At 40.0% G+C, this 21,003-nt stretch overlaps 1 protein-coding gene across 1 annotated transcript in view; it reads right to left on the reverse strand.

The window, feature by feature from the left end:
* Positions 1–27: 27 nt before the first annotated feature.
* The window catches only part of anxa3a (annexin A3a), a 66,584-nt gene continuing 45,608 nt past the window's right edge, over positions 28–21,003 (reverse strand). Inside the window, 6 exon segments of the mRNA XM_055640289.1 lie at positions 28–1,587; positions 7,477–7,599; positions 12,577–12,635; positions 17,690–17,785; positions 17,877–17,970; positions 20,471–20,530. Coding sequence (XP_055496264.1) covers positions 1,528–1,587; positions 7,477–7,599; positions 12,577–12,635; positions 17,690–17,785; positions 17,877–17,970; positions 20,471–20,530 — 492 coding nt within the window. The 3' untranslated portion in view covers positions 28–1,527.

The following is a 21,003-nucleotide window of genomic DNA, read 5'->3' on the forward strand; positions in this document are numbered from 1 at the left end:
ACAACACGTATTCAAAATGCATTTGTTATGTTTCTTTATTAAGATAAATCAAAGTTATTACAAAGCCTTGTAAAAAAAAATCCAGTTGTAAAGCACTGAAGTAAGCACATCCTTTAAAAATAACAGCAGAGTAGTAAGTAATTAACAATGAAATTAGTCTGAATAAGCAAACTGGTTATAGGTTATAATTGATGCTATGGTCTAATTATTAAGAGTTCATATTTTACTTTCAAAATAAAGGAAAGAAAATTCAGTCAATCTTTGTAACCAAGGTGGTCAATACCAACAGTCAATAACTATACACATAACTACTTTTAGTTTCATCTGCATTCCTCATCATTTTTAAGATGTCAAGCGAACTTTATTGGCACAGTGTACTGCCATACTAACAAAAATAATTCATTCCTTTCCCATGATTTTGGATGGCCTGGAGAGTCACTAAAGGAAGATATATTTTCCTGCATGAAGTGACACTTCTCAGTTTTTGTTATACTTTTTTTTTTAAAACAACGGCAAAAACCTTTAAAGGATGTGGTACGGATCAATTAAGCTTACCAAAATAAATGGCAGAAAAATGACAAAATTTAGCTTACTTTTCATGTAATATAGTCAGCAAAAATGAGCACTTCAGAAGCTATACATGAAGCATAGACAGTGCATCGAAGCAACAATTGTAGGAATGTGTACTGATTACAGTAAGTAAATACAGACGGTAATGCTGTTTCAGATGAATGTTTACGTATATAAGGTAGAAAGTTAAATATTGTTTGTGTTTATTTAGAGCAGTAAATCTATTCAAAACTAATGTATACATCCATTTAATTTTGAATTAATTAATGGAAATGATTTATGGAGTTTTTACAAAGTCAGGTCCATTTGTTCGAGGTTTCCTGACTTTTTGATGTCAGTTGTCATCATTTTAGAGACCTATTATCTCATTGATTACCAGGAGACATACAGCTAATGATATTGTACAGAGATATGGGTTCTTCAATGACAATAGCTAACCTCGACTGGTATATGTATTAAACATAAATTTAAACGGAAGACTTTACATTATCCACAATGATTACAAAGCAATCACAAAAAATGTAAGATTACAGAGGTAATTTAAATTAAACAATTTAGTGACTAAACATCTAATTGAATAAACAGCTGTTAATCTAAAGAGAGAAACTGGTAAATATGATGCTGCCTATGGTTTATATCTAATTATAAAGCTTGGATCTCTAAACTGCAAGCAGTCAGAAATAGACTGAATCCAGGACATTTAACTTGTTGAATGTTTATACAATAGGATCTAGAAATAACATCCTCTTCCTTTCAGAGTTTAACATCCCCCAGGGGAGGCTGGGTCCAATCCGTTAGTTGTTACACATTTAAAACTGACTAATTAAGTTGCAAAACGGTCACTTATTACCAGACAATCACACTTCCATTTCCCCCAAGTGAAACAATTCACAAATAATGCAGATGTAGTTTTGGCTTTACAGTCCAAGAACACCATCTGCGTTGTGCCAAGACTGGTTAATTTCCTTTTTCACAGATACTCAGCAAAGTAGTCCTGTAATCCCCTGAAGTTTCATCCTAAAACCACAAACAAATAGTAAAATATAATTCATATATAAATTCAGGCACAGGTGAAAATCATAAAGTACAGCTGCCAATCAACTTCCATAACTCTAATGCCTCTACTTCCTAAGATTCTGTGTCAGAGAGGATTCTACAAGAGGACTCTTGAACTTCTACAGATATTAATTGGTTGCATCATGGCCTGGTTCACCAACTTGAATGCCCAGGTACGTAAAAGGGGTGACACTACCCAGTCCATCACAGGTTCTGACCTCCCCAGCATCAAATGGGATTTTTTCGTGTTCATCTTCTAAGTTTGCACAAGTACTTGAGAGTCTTCAAGGTACAACAGACATTTTTATTACATTACTTCAATGCTGGCAGCAAGACAACTCAAAATAGGTGCACACACAGAATCTGACTGGACACACAGACTGTCTACAGAGAGGATAAACTATATACAAAACATCTCCCTTTGTCCTGTGCAGCGCCACCTGCTGCACGGGAGGAGCAATGGGTCATCCCACCCCACACAGTCCACCAAACATCACAGATTTATAGGAGTGGCTGCGTGAAAAAGGCAGCCAGCATCATCACAGACCCACACCATCCTGGTCACACACTAATTTCACCACTGCCATCGGGAAGAAGGGAAGAAGAAGGAAGAAAACTGTAATGTCCAGGTTCAAGAACAGCTTCTTCCCTATAGCCATCGGGCTATTAAACACTACAACCTCCAATAAGCTCTGAAATATACAGACTTGGGTGCATTGGTTTTGTCTTTTTGCATTATTTGTTTGTTTTTTATGAGTATGTGTGCTTATATATGTATATATACACTGAACTTTTCTTTCTCATTTATTATATTATTTACAGTGTATATGTTTACATATTCTGTTGTGCTGCTGCAAGTAAGAATTTTATTGTTCTATCTGGGACATATTGCAATAAAACACTCTCGACTCTCAACATAAGAAAAGCTCCACGGAAGTTAATCCTCCCATTCCTACAGATACTGACTAGCTTCTTGCAGCTTGCATTTCAGAAGAACACCTTGCCGTCCTCTGCTACAGTTCAATCTTCCTTTGCTCAGAGTATTGCCTCTGGGAATTGTGAGAGCAACTTAATGCAGAAGAAAACAGATGCAAGACCCAGCGACTGGAGGAGGAAAATGGAACTGGCAGTATGTGACCCAAGGATGAAGTGGGAGATGATGCAGACTCAGTGGTGCTCAATTTGTGTGAGGTGCAAAGTAGGGTGCAATATTACTTCAATGACTTGCATCTCCACAACATTATGCTGTAACTAGTTTAAACAAGTTTGTGCAGATTACTTCAGTCCTTATTACATAAATCAAATTAAAACTACTTATTATTAGCAATCACAATATTTAAAGTGGCAATCTTTGTATAAGGTTCATCTTCAATTTATCCTGATGTAGCAAATGTGATGTGATATAGGTTAGAGATGCAGCATGGAAACTGGCCCTTTGGTCCACTGAGTACACACTGCACCATTGATCACCTGTTCACACAGGTTCTATGTTATTTCACTTTCAAATCCACTCTGACATATGAGGGGCATTATATAGAGGCAAATTAACTTACAAACCCCGTACATTTTTGGGTTGTGGGAGGAAACCAGAGCACCTGGAAGAAACCCAGGCTGTTAGAGTGGGTACATGCAAACTCCACAGTCGAGGTCTGGATTGAACCTGGGATTCTATCGCTGCGATGCAGCAGCTGTTGTAGCTGTGCCAATATATTAACACTCAATATAGTAACACTGGAAATGCTCAGCAGGTCACGCTGCATGTGTGGAAAGAGAAAGAGTTCACTTTTCTGGTTGAAGATCCTTCTTCAAAATTGGAAGAGAAAAAAACAGCTTTAAATTGCACAAAAGGATAGATAAAGCCAGGGGTGGGGAACCTGTGGAATTAAGGCCGCATGCAGCCTGCTAGGCCATTAAGTGCGGCCTTTTGAATGAAACGACATTTTGTAAAACAAATCCTTTTATTTTTATTAATGTTTTTATTCGTTTTTTATTATTTTTTATTTTAATCTTAAAATGAAGGTATTTAAAATACCAAAGATAAATGAAGATTCAACGAAATAATCCGCCCCGACTGACAGCCACAATTAAAACATTAGTAAGTCACCAGGGCTATTTTAACACCTGTTAAACTCATGATTTAGTTATAATGCGACTATAGAAAGCAGTCACAACAAAGTCATTAAAAGGTTAGTTAACTTTAGAATTTACAATTTTTTTTCATTTTCTTGAAGTTAGTACATAGTAGTTAGGTTTTTACAAAACAATGTACATTTTGAAGTATATCTAATTGAAGTTTCTTGGATGCTGCCCTATTAGATTATAGCGAACTTAACGCGGCATTCCAACATGAAAAGGTTCTCCACCCCTGGTTAAAGCAAAGGGAATGTCCCAGATATGATGGGGCGATGTCAGAATGGTCATGGTAATATGCTCCTGATGAGGTCATATGTATGACAGACTACGAGGGAAGATAAAGAATGAGAAGATAAACAAAGGAAAATGTCAAAGCAGTAAAATATGGGCCTGTAGCTGTGGTAATGGCACCCAGATAAGACAGTGTAGGTAGAGAAATAAATTAATTTCATATTACCAATTGAGCAAGTGGAAATTGTGAAGGATGATGAGAAAGGAGGCGAGGATCAGGAAAAGTAAAGATGAGAGCAGAGGTGCTGAAACTAGATGATTTACAGGCAAGAGTTCTGCCAGCTATGGTAAACCTATTATTTGGGAAGAAAAAAGGCATCTTAGAGGCAATTCTCCAGGAAGACTTATGGCCCTGTCCCACTGTATGAGTTCATTCAAGTGCTCTCCCGAGTTTAAAAAAAAAATCAAACTTATGGTACGCACGTAGAATTACGTGGCAGGTACGTCGGAGCTCGGGGACGTCTCTTAGCGGCTTGTAACGCTAACGGCAGGTACTCGGGAAACGCGGTAAGCTCGGGAAGACTCGTGAAGATTTTTCAACATGTTGAAAAATGTCCACTGTAAATCTCCGAGTTCGAATCAGGGCAAACTCGGGAGAACTCTTTGAATGAACTCGTACAGTGGGACAGGGCTTGACTGCACCATGTATGTTAAAGGTGGAAGAACTGGGAGAGTGGAATGGAATGGAGTCCTTATTGGAGGCAGGGTAGGAGTCTATTGGCTTGTAGCAGATGTATGTCACTGATCTATTCCTTGGATAGAAACAGAGAGATCCGGATGTGTTTCACTAACTGATCTCTTGAGACTGAGGCCAAACCATCCAGAATGTGTTGGGAAGATTCAGGGATAGACCATGAAGTGAGAGCAAGATGGAAATTGGCTGCAAAAATAATGACATTTTCAAGTTATTGACATTTTCAAGTCAGGAAACAATTTCAAAAAGGTCTTGATCAGGAAGAAAATTGAAAAAAAAATCTGTTTTTAATCAATTGGTAAAAACACAAACTTTTGTATTTGAGATGGTCACAGAATAAAATAATGCTGGATACAGTTCACAATGCATTCTGGAAATGTCATTGCATAGGCTCAAAGATATACTGCACTCACAGCAGATGGGAATCCTTCAACGGGTTAGGCTTGAAAACAGGGCCCCAAGTGAAGGTCATCACTGAGGCAACAGAGTAATGGGTTATCCTGTATCATGATTCTTAGTTGACTTTTTGGCTTAGCTGCAAGGTCTCATTGCTGCATTCTATGAAACACATCTTGTTAGTATATGCTGGCAGCAGTCCAGGTCTCTTACAAATGGTGCAGTGATTATAAAGGTTGGATTATAGTCTAGGTCTGTTTCTTTGTCATTTGCTTAAGGGATGTAGTTATTGCTGGAAAGGAGACGTTTATCATCCATTTATAGTTCTACTGAACAGAGAATTTAATTGCATAGGTGGATCTTGAGCCACGCATTAACCAGAGTGAGTCAGGATGTTGGATTTCCTTCTGTGAAGGATATAACCAAAGTAAATGGGATCTTATAACATTCCAGTGGTTTCACGGTCACCATTAGATCAACTTATTTAAATTTAAATGATCTATCTGTAATAATGAGAATCAAATGTGCCTCAAAGAATTGATAATTATGAAGTAATCATGTAATAATTTACAGTTGAATAAAAGAATAATATCATGTTTGCTGTATATTCATTATGTAAATAAAGAACAAAATCAATTACATCCCAACTAATATTTTGTGCAGATTCATCCTAAATCATTTATCATCCAGGGATTTAACCAAAATGTATTTTACATGATCATATATAAATTAAAAATTATGAGAATAAAAACATAAAAATCAAGTTAGCAACAATATATCTTTGTTTTCCTTAGAATAATTGTTCTGTAAACTAGTTCATTATATGGCAAAAAATATTGTTGCGCTGTTCTTTCGATAGGAAATATTTCCACAATTCATGATATATGAAAATTCTCAGAATTATATTTTCCCTCATTGCCCTATAATTATGGGTACCCTACCCTCTGCAGAGAGTGATTATCATTGTCAAGTATAAGGGAGAACAAGTGGATGTAATCGGTCGTAAGGAAGGCAAACGCAATGCTAGCATTTATTTCAAGAGGGCTTGTATACACAAACAGGGATGTAATACTGAGGCTCTATAAGGCGCTGTCCAGGCCGCATTTGGAGTATTGTGAGTAATTCTGAGCACCATATCCGAGGAAAGATGTACTGGCACTGGAAAGGGTCCAGAGGAGGTTTACAAGAATGATCCCAGGAATGAGTGATTAACATATGATGAGAATTTGACAGCACTGGGCCTGCACTCACTGGAGTTTAGAATGATGAGGGGGGACCTCAATGAAACTTACCAAATAGTGAAAGACTAGGACATAGTGGATATGGCAAGGATGTTTCCACTAGTGGGAGTGTCTAGGACTAGAGGTCATAGCGTCAAAATTAAAGGTTGTTCCTTTAAGAAGGAGATGAGGAGGAATATCTTTAGTCAGAGGGCGGTGAATCTGCGGAATTCTTTGCCATTGAAGGCTGTAGAGGCCAAGTCAATGGATATTTTTAAGGCAGAGATAGATTCCTGATTAGTACGGGAGTCAGGGGTTATGGGGAGAAGGCAGGTGTTGGGGTTAGAGGGAGAGATAGACCAGCCATGGTGGAATGGCAGAATAGACTTGATGGGCCAAATGGCCTAATTCTGTTCCTGTCACTTATGACCTCATGTTATTTTAGATTAGATTTTAAAAGGGCTTTTGAAAAGGTCCCACATGGAACATTGGTCAACAAGTTTAGAGCAGATGAAACCAAGGATAATATTGAGAGTTTAGTAACACACAAGAGATAGGGAGTGAGAATCAATTGATCTTTTTCAGGTTGCAGGTTGTGACTTGCAAGGGATTGATGCCTTAGTCACAGATTTTCATGATCTATGTCAACAACTTGGCGAAGTAAATCAACTATCATATTTCCAATGTTGACAATGATAGCAAACTAGCCTTCCATACATTACAAGGGTGCAATAAACTGGAGTAGGTGGTAGAGATCCAGCAGAGGACAAATGGCCTGAACCAGGCACAGACAGAAGCCTAGACACGTGCTATGACTTGAGTATTGTTCTGTTCATTGCACAAACCTCCCCATATGTTCATTGAGGAGGATCAGTGGTTTCCCACACATCACTGTCCAACACAACTGCTCTTTTATTCATCGCAGTACTGGGAAGTGTTTCGGCATTTATTGGGGATGATGGCAGAGTTAGATACAGCTCGTTGATCTGAGAGAAATCCGAAACCCATCACTATCAGCTGTAGAACATGGAAATAGTCAAAGAGTTTTCAATGATCAAAACTGAGGGAGACCAGTTGAGACAACTGGTTTATTTACAGTGAGTATATAAGACCTACCTCGATCATGGAATACAAGGATTTGCCATAAGCTTTCATATATTCATCTTGAATGTCCAGCAGATCCATTTCCGATCTACTGACCAAGATTCTGGAGAGTGTATGCTCATCAGTGCCAAGACCCTGAAAACAATATTATGAAAAATAATTATCTATCCATGAAGCATATCTACATGCAATATTTCTATATTTGAACAAATTCTACATCCTATGTTGATCATAGGTTAGGAATGTTGGGATTTATTAAAAAAATATTTTTACTATTTTATATTTAGGATGAACTTTTCAATTCAATATTTATTATTGTATTCTTATTAGTTCAGTTACATGAACACAAGAAAATAGGAGCAGAAGTAGGCCCCCATAGTGATCCATTTTTCAAAAGTCTACTTTCACCTTAAATACTTCTAATAATTTCTACAATCTTCTCAAGTAGAAAATTCCAATGATTCATTACCCTCTGAAAATAAATGTCCATGTTCATCTGCTTCAGGGGCAGCACAGAGGCACAGCAGTAGAGCTGCTGCCTTACAGCGTCAGAGATCAGAGTTCGGGTGCTGCATGGATTTTGTATATTCTCCCTGTGACTTCGTGGGTTTTCAACAGGTGTTCCAGTTCCACTCACACTCCAAAGAAATACAGATTTGTAGCCTGATTGGCTTCAGTAAAATTGTAAATTATCCCCAGTGTGTAAGATAGTGCTAGTGCACGGGGTGATCACTGGTCGATGCAGACTCGGTGGGTCGAACGGCCTGTTTCCGTGCTGTTTCTCTTTCTTTTTCTAAAGTCTAAATGACCAGCCTTTTATTTTCTGACCTTGTAGATCGCTGATAGCCTTCCCTTGGAATCAGATTGTAGTGGATCCTACTACAGAGGTTTGAGGACAAGTACCTGTTTTGACACTTCCTCACAGTGCCAAGGCAACACTTTTCAGTTGAGTTATTAAAACTGAACTCCATTTTCCTCAAAGAGATGGACAAATAGCACTCTTTGGCAATGAAAACGTTATCCATGATAACCTCCTCAACATTTATCCCTCTGTTAATGTGGCAAAATATGGATTATCGGGTTATCATCATGTCATTTTCTAAAACAAACTTGAAAACTTTGTATCTTAATGCAAGGAGCATTCGTAATAAGGTGGATGAATTGAATGTGCAGTTAGTAATTAAGGAATATCATATTGTTGGAAATATGGAGACATGGCTCCAGTGTGACCAAGGTTGGGAATTAAACATGCAGGGGTACTCGATATTCAGGAAGAATAGACAGGAAGGAAGAGGAGGTGGGGTGGCATTGCTGGTTAAAGAGGAGATTAATGCAATAGCAAGGAGAGACATTAGCTTGGATGCTGTAGAATCGTTGTGGGTAGAACTGCGAAATAGCCAAGGGCAGAAAACGCTTGTTGGATTTGTATACAAACCACCAAACAGTTGGGGGTTGGGGTTAGCATCAAGCAGGAAATGAGGGATGCGTGTAGCCAAGGATCAGCAGTTATCACAGGCGACTTTAATCTACATGTAGATTGGGCCAAACAAATTGGTAGCAGCGCTGAGGAGGAGGATTCCATAGAATGTGTACGGGATGGTTTTTTAAACCAATATGTAGAAGAATCAAATAGAGGACAGGCCATCCCAGGCTAGGTATTGTGTAATGCGGAAGGATTAGGAAGCAATCTTTTGGTGCAAAGCTCCATGGGCAACAGTGACCATAATATGGTGGAATTCTGCAGTACGATGGAAAGTGACACGGTCAATTCAGAGACTAGGGTCCTGAACTTAAAGAAAGGAGACTTTGAAGGTATGACGGGAATTGGCATGGATAGACTGGCAAATTATACTTAAAGGGGTGACAGTGGAGAAGCAATGGCAAAGATTTAAAGACCGCATGGATGAACTCCAAAATTGTTCACCCCTGTCTGGCGAAAAAATAAAACAGGGAAGAAAGCTCAACCGTGGCTAACGAGGGAAATCAAGGATAATGTTAAATTGCCCAGAGGATGCAGCAAACCAGAGGACTGGGGGAAATTGGCCAGAGGAAGCAGCAAGCCAGAGGACTCGGGGAAATTTAGAACTCAGAGGAGGACAAAGAGGGTAATTAAGGGGGGGGGGGGGGGGGGGGGGGGGGGGGGGGAGAGCATGAAAGAAACCTTGCAGGGAATATAAAAACTAAAAGCTTATTTAGATATGTAAAAAGGGAAAGATTAATGAAGACAAATGTAGGTATGTTACAATTAGAAATAGGTGAATTTATAATGGGAATCAAAGAAATGGCAGAACAGTTAAACAAGTACTTTGGTTCTGTCTTCATTATGGAAGACGCTAACAATCTCCCAGAAATACTAGGGGACCAAGGATCTAATGGGAGGGAGGAACTGAAGGGAATCCACATTAGTCAGGAAATTGTGTTAGGTAAACTGTTGGGAATGAAGGCAGGTAAATCCCCAGGGTCTGATGGTCTGCATCCCAGAGTGCTCAAGGAGGTAGCTCTATAAATTATGGATGCATTGGTGATCATTTTCCAATGTTCTCTCAACTCTTGATCAGTTCCTGTGGACTGGAGGGTAGCCAATGTACTGTAACCCCACTTTTTAAGAAAGGAGGGAGAGAGAAAACGGGGAATTATAGACCAATTAGCCTCACATCGATAGTGGGGAAGATACTTGAGTCAATTATTAAAGATGATATAACAGATCATTTGAAAAACAGTGACAGGATCCGTCAAAATCAGCATGGATTTATGAAGGGGAAATCATGCTTGACTAATCTTCTGGAATTTTTTGAGGATGTAACAACTAGAATGGGTAAGGGAGAGCCAGTGGACATGGTGTATCTGGACGTTCAAAAAGCCTTTCACAAGGTCCCACACAAGAGATTACAGCACATGGTATTGGGGGTAGGGTATTGACATGGATAGAGAACTGGTTGGCAGACAGGAAGCAGAGTAGGAATTAACGGGTCCTTTTCAGAATGGCAGGCAACCTAGTGGGTTGCCACAAGGCTCCGTGCTGGGACCCCAGTTATTTACAATATATATTAATGATTTAGACGAGGGAATTAAATGTGACCTCCAACTTTGCGGATGACACAAAGCTGGGTGGCAGTGTGAGCTGCGATGAGGATGCTATGAGGTTGCAGGTTGACTTGGATAGGTTGGGTGAGTAGGCAGATGGAAAGGAATTGGACATATGGGTCTAATGCAGCCAAATGGAATTAGCATAGTCAGATTCACAGCCGGCTTGGACGAGTTGGGACAAAGGGCCCATTTCTGCGTGGTACCATCTATGACTCTAGGTCCAGGTAGAACAGTTTGGGACAGTTTTCAGAAGTGGTGAGAACCCAGCCCAAAAATCAATGCTCCAAAACAAGAGCAACAGGGGAAAGGTTAAAGTGCAATTGGTTAATAAACAGTGGTATAGAAATATTGCATTCTCTCTTGTTACAATCAATCTAAAAAGAGACGCCTTGCATAACTAAATAGTTTGAAATGGAAGCAAGGAATATATAATTCTCGCCAAATTGGTCATCACCCACCATCACCATTCACTGCAAAGTACATCCTGCAGACAACTGAGGTTCAAGCAAATATCCTAATCTACGGTAGTCACATATCCACAGGAAGCAATAATGTTGACATGGAAATTGCAAAGATAGTGGGTGAAGCCGTGTGCACATGCTTGGTTAATCATGCATAACGCTCTGACAAGGTGGAGGCCCGAGGGTAGCGGGTGAACTATTCACCAAGTTAGACACAAAAGGTGGAGTAACTCAGCGGGACAGGTAGCATCTCTGGAGAGAAGGAATGGGTGACGTTTCGGGTCGAGACCCTTTTTCAGACTGACTAGGGATAAGGGAAATGAGAGGTATAGACGGTGATGTGGAGAAATAATGAACAATGAATGAAAGATATGCAAAAAAAGCAACAATGATAAAGGAAACTGGCCATTGTAAGCTGTTTGTATGGTAAAAATGAGAAGCTATGGAACTTGGATTGGGGAGGGATAGAGGGAGGGAATGCTGGGACTAACTGAAGTGAGAGAAATCAATATTCATACCACTGAAAGCAAAAGCAAAATATGAGATGCTGTTCCTCCAATTTGCGTTTAGCCTCACGCTGACAATGGAGGAGACTGAGGACAGAAAGGTCTGTGTAGGAATGGGGAGGAGAATTAAAGTGTCCAGCAACCGGGAGATCAGGTTGGTTCACGCGGGCTGAGCGAAGGTGTTCCACAAAACGATCACCCAGTCTGCATTTGGTCTCGCCGATGTATAAGAGTCCACATCTTGAACAACAGATACAGTAGATGAGGTTGGAGGAGGTGCAAGTGAACATCTGCCTAACCGGAAAAGACTATCAGGGTCCCTGGACGGAGTCGAGGGAGGGAGGAGGTATCGTGACAGGTGTTACATCTTGTGTGGTTGCAGGGGAAAGTACCTGGGGAAGGGGTGGTTTGGGTGGGAAGAGATGAGTTAACCAGGGAGTTGTGGAGGGAACGGTCTCTGCGGAAGGCGGAAAGGGGTGGAGATGGGAAAATGTGGCTAGTGGTGGGATCCCATTGAAGGTGGCGGATATTTCCGAGGGTTATGTCTTGTATGCGACAGCTAATGGTGTGGAAGGCAAGGACTAGGGGGACTCTGTCTCTGTTGCGACTTGGGGGAGGGGGAGCAAGGGCAGAGCCGCAGGGTACGGAGGAGACACGAATATTCACCAAGTGCTGTGCTTATGCCTCAGGTTGTCTATTGTAGAATACCAGCAGCCTGTGAAGAGTCTTCAACTGCATAAGCCCCAAACATTGATAAACAGAACCCGTGAGCAGCTGAACTGAACCTCAAAAGAAACATTCCGAATGCAGCAGTGTGAAATTTCCATTTTTCAATCCAGTTTTCTTATGATAAGGGAGTAATGTTTAGTGCAAGGTAAAGCTAGCAAAGTCCGAACAAGGATAATCCAAGGGGCACCAATGAAATAGATAGTAGTTTTAATCATCATTGTTGAAATCCTTGACAAGTAAACTCAATGGAATTGGTCCAGGAAGCAAACAGCATTAAAAAAAAATGAAACAATGAGTATAACGCAGAAGACATTGTGATTCCAACCTACCTTTACACTTTTGTGGATTCTATGAGCAAAGTAGGCAGGTGGAGACTTTGAGCACTGAACTGAGCCAAAGAAAAACAGAAAATATCATTTAATGGAACATCAAAGCCTTATCAGTGTCGTGTCTCCCTCCCCCCCTCACCCTTCATTACGACCATAAGTTTAACCCAGAACAAATAAAACAGTGAGGCTTGAGAGTTCATACATGATGAGAAGTTAAAGAATATACATTACAACCTTCACATGGTAAGCTAAACTTTTATTGCATGGGCTCCTGAGTTCAAAGGATTACGTCTCATTTCCACATGCACTTTAATTTCTCTCGTGATTATTTAGTTTCCCATTAAAAAGAACTACAACATCTATATTACTAAAAGTCTTCGTTGTGTGTGTGTGAGTGTGTGAGTGTGTGAGTGTGTGAGAGAGAGGCACAATCTGGGCACAATCTGGTTAATTCCTATTTTTTCCAAATGTTAGACCACAGCCTTCCCATTTTCACACATTCTACTCATGTTTTTCCCCTGTGGAGGTGATAAACATCTTCCCGTCGCATTTCCACCTATATTTCTGAACTTTTTGATCCTTGAAATTTAAAAAACAACCCAAACTCAACCAGTTTTGAGAAAAAAAATCCGACTGATGTCACAATTGCTCTCATATTTCATCAATCACAATGGGCTCTCAAGCTGGCTGCCGACTGCCACAATGACATCACAATGGGCACAATCCTCCCCTCTCCACTCTCCCCATCTCTCCCCCCTCTTTCTCTGTCCCCTGTCCCCTCTCTCTCTGTCCCCTCTCCAACTCTCCACCTCTTTCCCCTCTCACTTCCCCCGCCCCTCTCTCTCCTCTCCGCTTTCTCCCCCTCAATAGCACAACAACTTCACTATCTCCCCCTCAGTATATATATATATATATTTTTCTAATCAAAAGAGCGGTGGAATATTGCGTTCGGGAGCGGGTTGCGTTGGGGGACCAAGCCTCCCGTGTGACAGGGACCCAACGGGTCCCACTTAGTCTAGCACACCTTAAAAACAAAAGACACTAGATGCTGGAGTAACTCAGCGGATCAGGCAGCATCCCTGGAGAACGTGGATAGGTAGCAACATAAACATGCATCTTTACTTCCTTGTTTCCACATTATACACCGTAATAGTTTTACTTGCAGAAGTTACTTCCATTTTCAATGGAGCCTAGAAAAATACATTTTCCTTAATTCTTCTTTGAATCCTAATTTTCGGTCTGGTTTTATGACCCCTGGATTTGAATCCTGCACACTCTTATGGAAACATTTCCACCACGTCAGCTTCATCTAATCCTTCCATAATCATAAAGTCATCACTCAGGCTTCTGGAGAAAAATGCATCAACCCTTTTCAAAATCCTGATTGATTTCATCTTTTTATCTAGTCCTTGAATGATGTCTTCCTCTTCCATCAAATGGTATTGCATTATTGATTTTCCATGGTGAGGTCAGAGAGATTATCTCTCAACATTTGTATAGCTACAGGCAAACACCTCAATGATAATGAACCCTTTCTCAACATGGGGCTTGCAGCTTCAATAATGGACGTCTTGGAGTCTTGGTTGCCTAGCATTAAAGAAAGGACAATAGGACTTCTTGGTTGTACATTTTCTGGGAGCAGAAAGTCATCAGCATTCGTTATTTCCCACAACAGTTGGATCCATAAGTAACTTGTGTGAAACCTGGTCCATGATAACTGATCTGACCCTGGATCACAAGGAGGCGTTCCTCATGGCAGGGCTTGATTAAGCCAACGCCTCCAAACGCTTTGACAGTTTGTTAAGCTTCCTGCCCAGACTGATCCCACTGTCAGAGCTGTTAAAGAAGGGTTTTGATATTTACAATCTTTTAAAATTAATTTACTCTATAAGTTACATTTTAAAAGAAAAAAAGTGGAAAGCACAAATATATTTAAAATACACCGAAGCAAACACAAGTAAGAAAAGTATCAACTGCCTGAAATTTTATTTTATTTCTGAATACTCCCTTCTCCATTGAAATGAATAGTCACTTAAATTGCATCTTGTTAATTGTAATTTTTGGGTAATTTTCCAGCAGTGAGCTGTGGGGAAGTTCAGGAATTCCCAATTTGTGGAAGTTTGTTCAGAAGTCTAAAGCTTCTTGACAGAAGAGAGGAAAGTACTGACAGTTCTACACAGAACCATCAACATTTCTTTTCAAGAAAACCCAGCATGCTGTACAATGATGTGAACATGACTTGTATTGTGTATACACACATTAGAGAAACTTATTTGTTCTGAATGGCTCTTTAATGTGCTGTAAACTTAATATAATTCTGCATAATTCATTCTCTCCAAAACCAGTACTCACAGATTCTGGAGTAATCCCAAGGACTTTAATGATATTCCCATTTTATCTATTGCCAATTGTTCCATAAAAGGACATGTTGGACAATTCGTTTGATGTGGTTTATTCACTCCTAAAATGAAAGGATTTTGATGTATGGGGCCCTAACAGAAGACTTCCTGCAGATTTTCATGGGAGGTTATTGATCCCTGGCACAGTTTGAAAGAGTTGTGCATGGAACATGTGATGTGCTTCATGATCTCAAAGAGAAATATCCCCAAATTCTATCTTTTTCCTCTAAACTGAAGACGGTACGGTACTCACGTGAGGGTGGCTGGGACGGTGTTCTGGCGGTTGTGGCCTGAGTCCGGGGTTCGGCTGCGGGCCAGCGGCTGCGTCTGCAGGACTGGTGGGCGGCAGCTTCGAACACCCCGGGCCGCGGTGTTTGAGCCACGGGACTGATTTATAACATCGCCCGGGGGGTATCGCCTCAGTGCAGAGGGAGAAGAGGAGGGAAGAGACTAAAGAACTAAGACTTTTGCCTCCATCGCAGTGAGGAGATGCTGGGTGGACTCACTGTGGTGGATGTTAATGTGTGTTTGTTGTTGTTCTTATTGTATTATATGTATGACTGCTGCAATTTCGTTCAGACTTTGGTCTGAATGACAATAAAGGCTACCTAATCTAATCTAATCTAATCTTAAGATTTCACTTCTGATTCCTTTCACAAGACTTCTTTATAGCTGCTGTGAAAAAAAACTGTGACACATCATCAAACCTCCCACATTGCTACTTGGGACAAAATCAAAAAACTATTCATTCTATAATGTTGTTCATTTTAGGTAGATGTCTAAACATCTGCATGAGGCACTGCCTCAGGAAGACAGTACATATCATTAGGGGTAACCACCATCCAGGCCATCCCCTCTTCTCAATGCAGTTATCAGGCAGGAGGTACAGAAGCTTGAAGTCACACGCCACCAGGTTTATAAACAGCTATTTTCCATAACTATCAGGTCTTTGAACTGATCTGCACAGCCCCTATCCCACACTGGCCATAGGACACTGCAGCCCACCTCTTGGACTAACATGGACATGCTTTTCTAATTGTGTTCTGTAATAATGTTTTGTTTCTTGCAGATTTTTTCTTTTAATATCTTGCAGAATTTGCAGTGTGTGTGATTTATGTTTAACTTATGTTTTAGTGTGTTGACTGGGTCTATGTGCCTGCAGATGCTGCTCAAGCTAGATATTCATTGTTCCTGTACCTCATTGTACATGTGCATATGCCAATAAATGCAACTTGACTTCTTCAACTGTCCTCTGCACCACTGGAAATTTATAGAGAGTTTATGAGGGTGAACTCTAACAGAATTGAATTGCACTCCTGATATCTGACTTTCCTTAATAGCAGGACCTTTTGGATAATTCCCATTACTAGTATTTTACTTTCTCCACTTCCTTAAATTTCAAGTGTGTAGGAAGGAACTGCAGATGCTGGTTTACACTAAAGATAGACACAAAATGCTGGAGTAACTCAGCGGGACAGGCAACATCTGGAGAGAGAATGAATTGGAAGAAGGGTCTGAAGAAGGGTCTCGACCCAAAACAGCACCCATTCTTTCTCTCCAGAGATGCTGCCTATCCCGCTGAGTTATTCCAGCATTTTATGTCTATCTTTTTTAAATTCCAAAACTTGTCATGGATATAAGAAGAACAGAACAAGTACTTTGGGTTCAGCATAACAAATATGTCTTACAAGGGCGTTATCAATCAAAAGCTCTTCTATGCCCTGTTACATACAAGGATATGAAAGAAGATCAAAAGCTCAGTCAAAGTGGTTGGTTTTAAGAGGTGCCTTACACGAGTTAAAAGGTGAAGAGACAGAGGGGCTAACAAGGAAATTCCAACTTAGGGCCTTAGAGATTGACCACAAATGGTGCAGCAATTAAACTTGGGATCTACAGCTGACCAGAATTGTGGGAACATGGAAATCTTAGAGTGTTTCTGGGCTCGGGACATTATACAGAAAGGGGGTAATTAACTCTCAAGGGATTTTAAAACATGATAGGAGGTTGAAAGTTAAATTTGAATTAAGACAGTGTTTAAAGATAAATCTTTTGAGTCCTGAAAGCATTGAGATAATAGCACAATGGGATTTAGTATGTCAGTAACATTTTAGTTAGCTCAGGTTTAGAAAGACATTGTAATTTCTTTTTTTTTGCCTGACCATGCTATAATTAATCAAGTTATCTTTCTATTGTTCATTCAACTTCACAATTTCCTTTTGAGTCTATTACTTTTTGGATCAAGTCATTGGAAATTTGTCAAAAAGGCGTGTACTTTTCTGAAACCCCGAGGCTGACTCAATAAAGAATTGTTCTTCATTGTGTTGTACTGAGGACAACATTATCAAAAACACTTTCGCTTTAAATATTCCTAAATTGGAAGAGGATGGAATAAGCCCCGAGCAACTCAGATCACTATCCAGCAATTAATTGGAAGTGCAGGAGGAAGTCAGCTGTATAAACCCATCTGGTCAAACATCCACTACCCAGGCTTGAATATGCTCTTTCATGAGGCACCACAGCCAAGTTATAACCAATGGCAGTAACTGCTTTCACAAAGCACCCAAAAAACAACTAAAACACAAAAAAGACAGATTCACCTTTCGAAGGAGGAAGTAATAAAAATCAGAGGGAAAATAGAAGAAATGTGCGCACACAGTCACATACACACACATATAGATCAACAATGCTGAAGCTTGTGTGTCAGTTTGACTCACCCAATGACAACATCAGTCTCTTCAGATCTCCAGACATTTCACTTGTAATGCTTTCTTCTATGGTCTTGTTTGTTATGACTTTATATTCATCAAAAGCTAACACAAAGAAAATCACAAATATAGTTCATTATTTTTTTAATTCAGATTTTGGAGGGAAATGGAAACAGTGGAAACAATGATCTCTTACTCATTTGTAGCTGCGAAGGACTCCTTAAGCACAAGACCTCCATAAACTTAATTTCATCTGTTCCCAATCTCTTCTCACCAGCTTTGAAAAGTGCCTGGAATATAAAATTTAAATGGTCACAGTAATGAATACAACTAGAGTGGTTGTAACAATGAAACATGCTGGCAAGAACCCATCCCTTGTGCAGTTTACACAAGCTATGTTTGAAGGAGTAGACTTCATAAACAGTTTTACTCATTTTACATTTTTTTGAGGGACCCAGTGAAATATTTTTTTGATTGAGAACTAAGAATAATGCAAAATGTTAAAAACCGGGACATCACTTCCTTTTTACTTCATAAGGACCAGATAACGAAATCACAAAACAAATAAGCAAGAAGAATTTGAGATCTTAAAATGGAATTTTACTAATTAATCAATTATAGAAACAAAAGTCTGTTTGTTATCTGTAATGCACTCCGAAGACAATGACATTGTTTGCTAAAATAGCACAAAATGAAGCATTTGCAAAGATCTGAATCTCATTAGGAGAGAAGGATTTAACAATTTTCCTGTCCAATTGTTGGAGATTACTTTTTGAATTTCAGTGCATGTATTCCTTTGATATGTCGCTTTTCTGAGGAGCAAATATCCTACTGCTGGATTTACCTCAGATATTCTAGCAATTTTGCATGAGAGTCCTGGCAGTTTCTTCTTTCATTGGAAAATCAACACTTCTGAATTAATTTTTGCAAACCAATAAGCCAAATTATCTTGAGAAATGTTGAGGAAGGCTACTGGTCCTGACGGCGTCTCTGGACGCGTGTTGAAGGACTGCGCAGACCAGCTGGCTGGAGTCTTTACAAGGATTTTTAACCAGTCTCTGGCCCAGTCCACTGTCCCACCCTGTCTGAAGTCCTCCACCATAGTCCCCTTGCCCAAAAAAACCAACATCTCCAGCCTCAACGACTACCGGCCAGTCGCACTCACACCGTGACAGCCACAGCAACACCATTGTCAAATTTGCGGATGACACTACGGTGGTGGGACTCATCTCCGGGGGGGACGAGTACGCCTACCGGGATGAGGTGGAGCAGCTGACAGTGCGGTGTGAAGAAAATAACCTGCTCCTCAACACCTTAAAGACAAAGGAAGTAATAATAGACTTCAGGAAGAACAAAACGGACATGGTACCATTGACTATCAGAGGGGACTGTGTAGAGAGGGTGGCGGATTTCCGCTTCCTGGGGATCCATATTGAGGAGGACCTGACGAGGAGCGTGAACACCACTGCGCTGTTGAAAAAGGTCCAGCAGAGACTGCACTTCCTGAGGGTGCTCAGGAAGAATAACATCACTCAGAGACTGCTGCTGAACTCATTGAGAGCATACTAACATACTGTGTATGCGTGTGGTACAAGCTGCACAGCGGCTCAGAGGAAAGCGCTCCAGAGGGCCAAACAATGCCCAGAGGATGTCGGCTGCTGTTTACCTTGGAGGATTCCCAGAATCATAAAGGACATTTTTTGAACTGTTGCCGTCAGGCAGACGGTAGATCTACAAGGACAAGGACAAATAGACTAAAAACAGTTTTTACCCCACTGCTATAAAAGCACTAAATGTAGCCGCCAAGGAACGCAGGGGCGATACAGACTAAGGGACTGTGGTAACTGTGGAATCGACAGAAGGATGGAGGGTTGGGTGTGTATGCGTGCTTTGTCCGTGATATTTATTTAGTTGTTTATCTTTAATATTTTACCTTGTATGTATCGTTAGCTTTTAGAAATGTTTGAATGCTGCACTGACTGGCTGACATTTTAAATTTCGTTGTACATGGTTCATGTTACAATGACAATAAAGAAACTATTCTATTCTAACAGAAGTGCATGCAGACAGGTTCTCAGAATGCAGTGAGCACTAAATCTCAAGGTCATTCAATTCACAAATCAGAGTCAGGAATATGGGGAGAAGGCAGGAACGGTATTACTGATTGTGGATGATCAGCCATGATCACATTGAATGGCGGTTGTTCGAAGGGCCGAATGGAACTTCACCTATATTTCCTAATCAATATATTTGGAATAAGCAAAAAGATAATGGCTGTTTATAGATTCTCAATTTTTATTTGTATAGCTAATGGAGTGCAAGTGTTGAAACTGAATTGTTAGTATCAATTAGTGCTGTTGTAAGTGGGAGAGGACTTACTTTCCAATCGGTACTTGATCCGTTGCTCCTCACTCTAACAAAACTATTTGATATAATCTCAATATTCAATTCAAATCAGAGTCTGAATAATACCACAGTATTCTTAACAATTTTATTTTGTTCAGCAGTTGATGAATTCATATTTTCCAAAATATAGCAACATATTTGCAAAATTGTATCTCTAGTTCGTACAATGAGAATTATGTACAGAAGATTCCATTAATGTGCAATGTAGCTCATTTCAGAAGTGATTGTGGTCAAGCTCAAATATCAAGATGTCACTTTTGGAAAATGTATTAAAATAGTGGGTATATTTTTTTGTAAGTGGTGCTGGGGAGTATTCAGGCAGCATTTTAAATAATAATAATAAGCCATCATTAATCAGACTTCTTAATTTATACCATAGCTTACCTCTGCATCAGTTTTAAAAAGTCTTTCATCCACACCCTGGCAGTTTTCATCCCTGCGAGCCTGGTATTAAACAAAATAATGAAGATATTGCACAATATCTACTCAGTGATTGTGTAACACTCAGTATGAGAGATGCTCCAATGTCCTAACACTTGGAAGCCAAATTCTTCCTGCAGGCATTTAATCTCTTCTCCTCTAAAATTATTTAGTTATCTTTCAAGTTTGATCAAAGTCTCAACCCTAAAGGGCCTGTCCCACTTACGTGTCCTTGCCACGCAAATTACGCGACCTCGTCGTAGCGTTGAGGCGCACGGGCATCGTATGTTTTTAGATGAAGACCTAAAATACTAAAACAAGCCCACAATCCAAAAAGCCACCCAGCCTATTACTGGCTGGCATGCTCTGTTTTTAAAATAGTAAATGTCCTCAAAGAAAATAGATTATTTGAAGTCATTGCACTTCAAAAGTAATTGAAATTTGTAATGCACCTTGAGTATCCTGCAGGCATGCTAAAGTGCTATATAAATAAATTC

Source organism: Leucoraja erinacea, chromosome 1, assembly GCF_028641065.1.
Source record: "Leucoraja erinacea ecotype New England chromosome 1, Leri_hhj_1, whole genome shotgun sequence".
In the NCBI taxonomy this organism is placed as follows: domain Eukaryota; kingdom Metazoa; phylum Chordata; class Chondrichthyes; order Rajiformes; family Rajidae; genus Leucoraja; species Leucoraja erinaceus.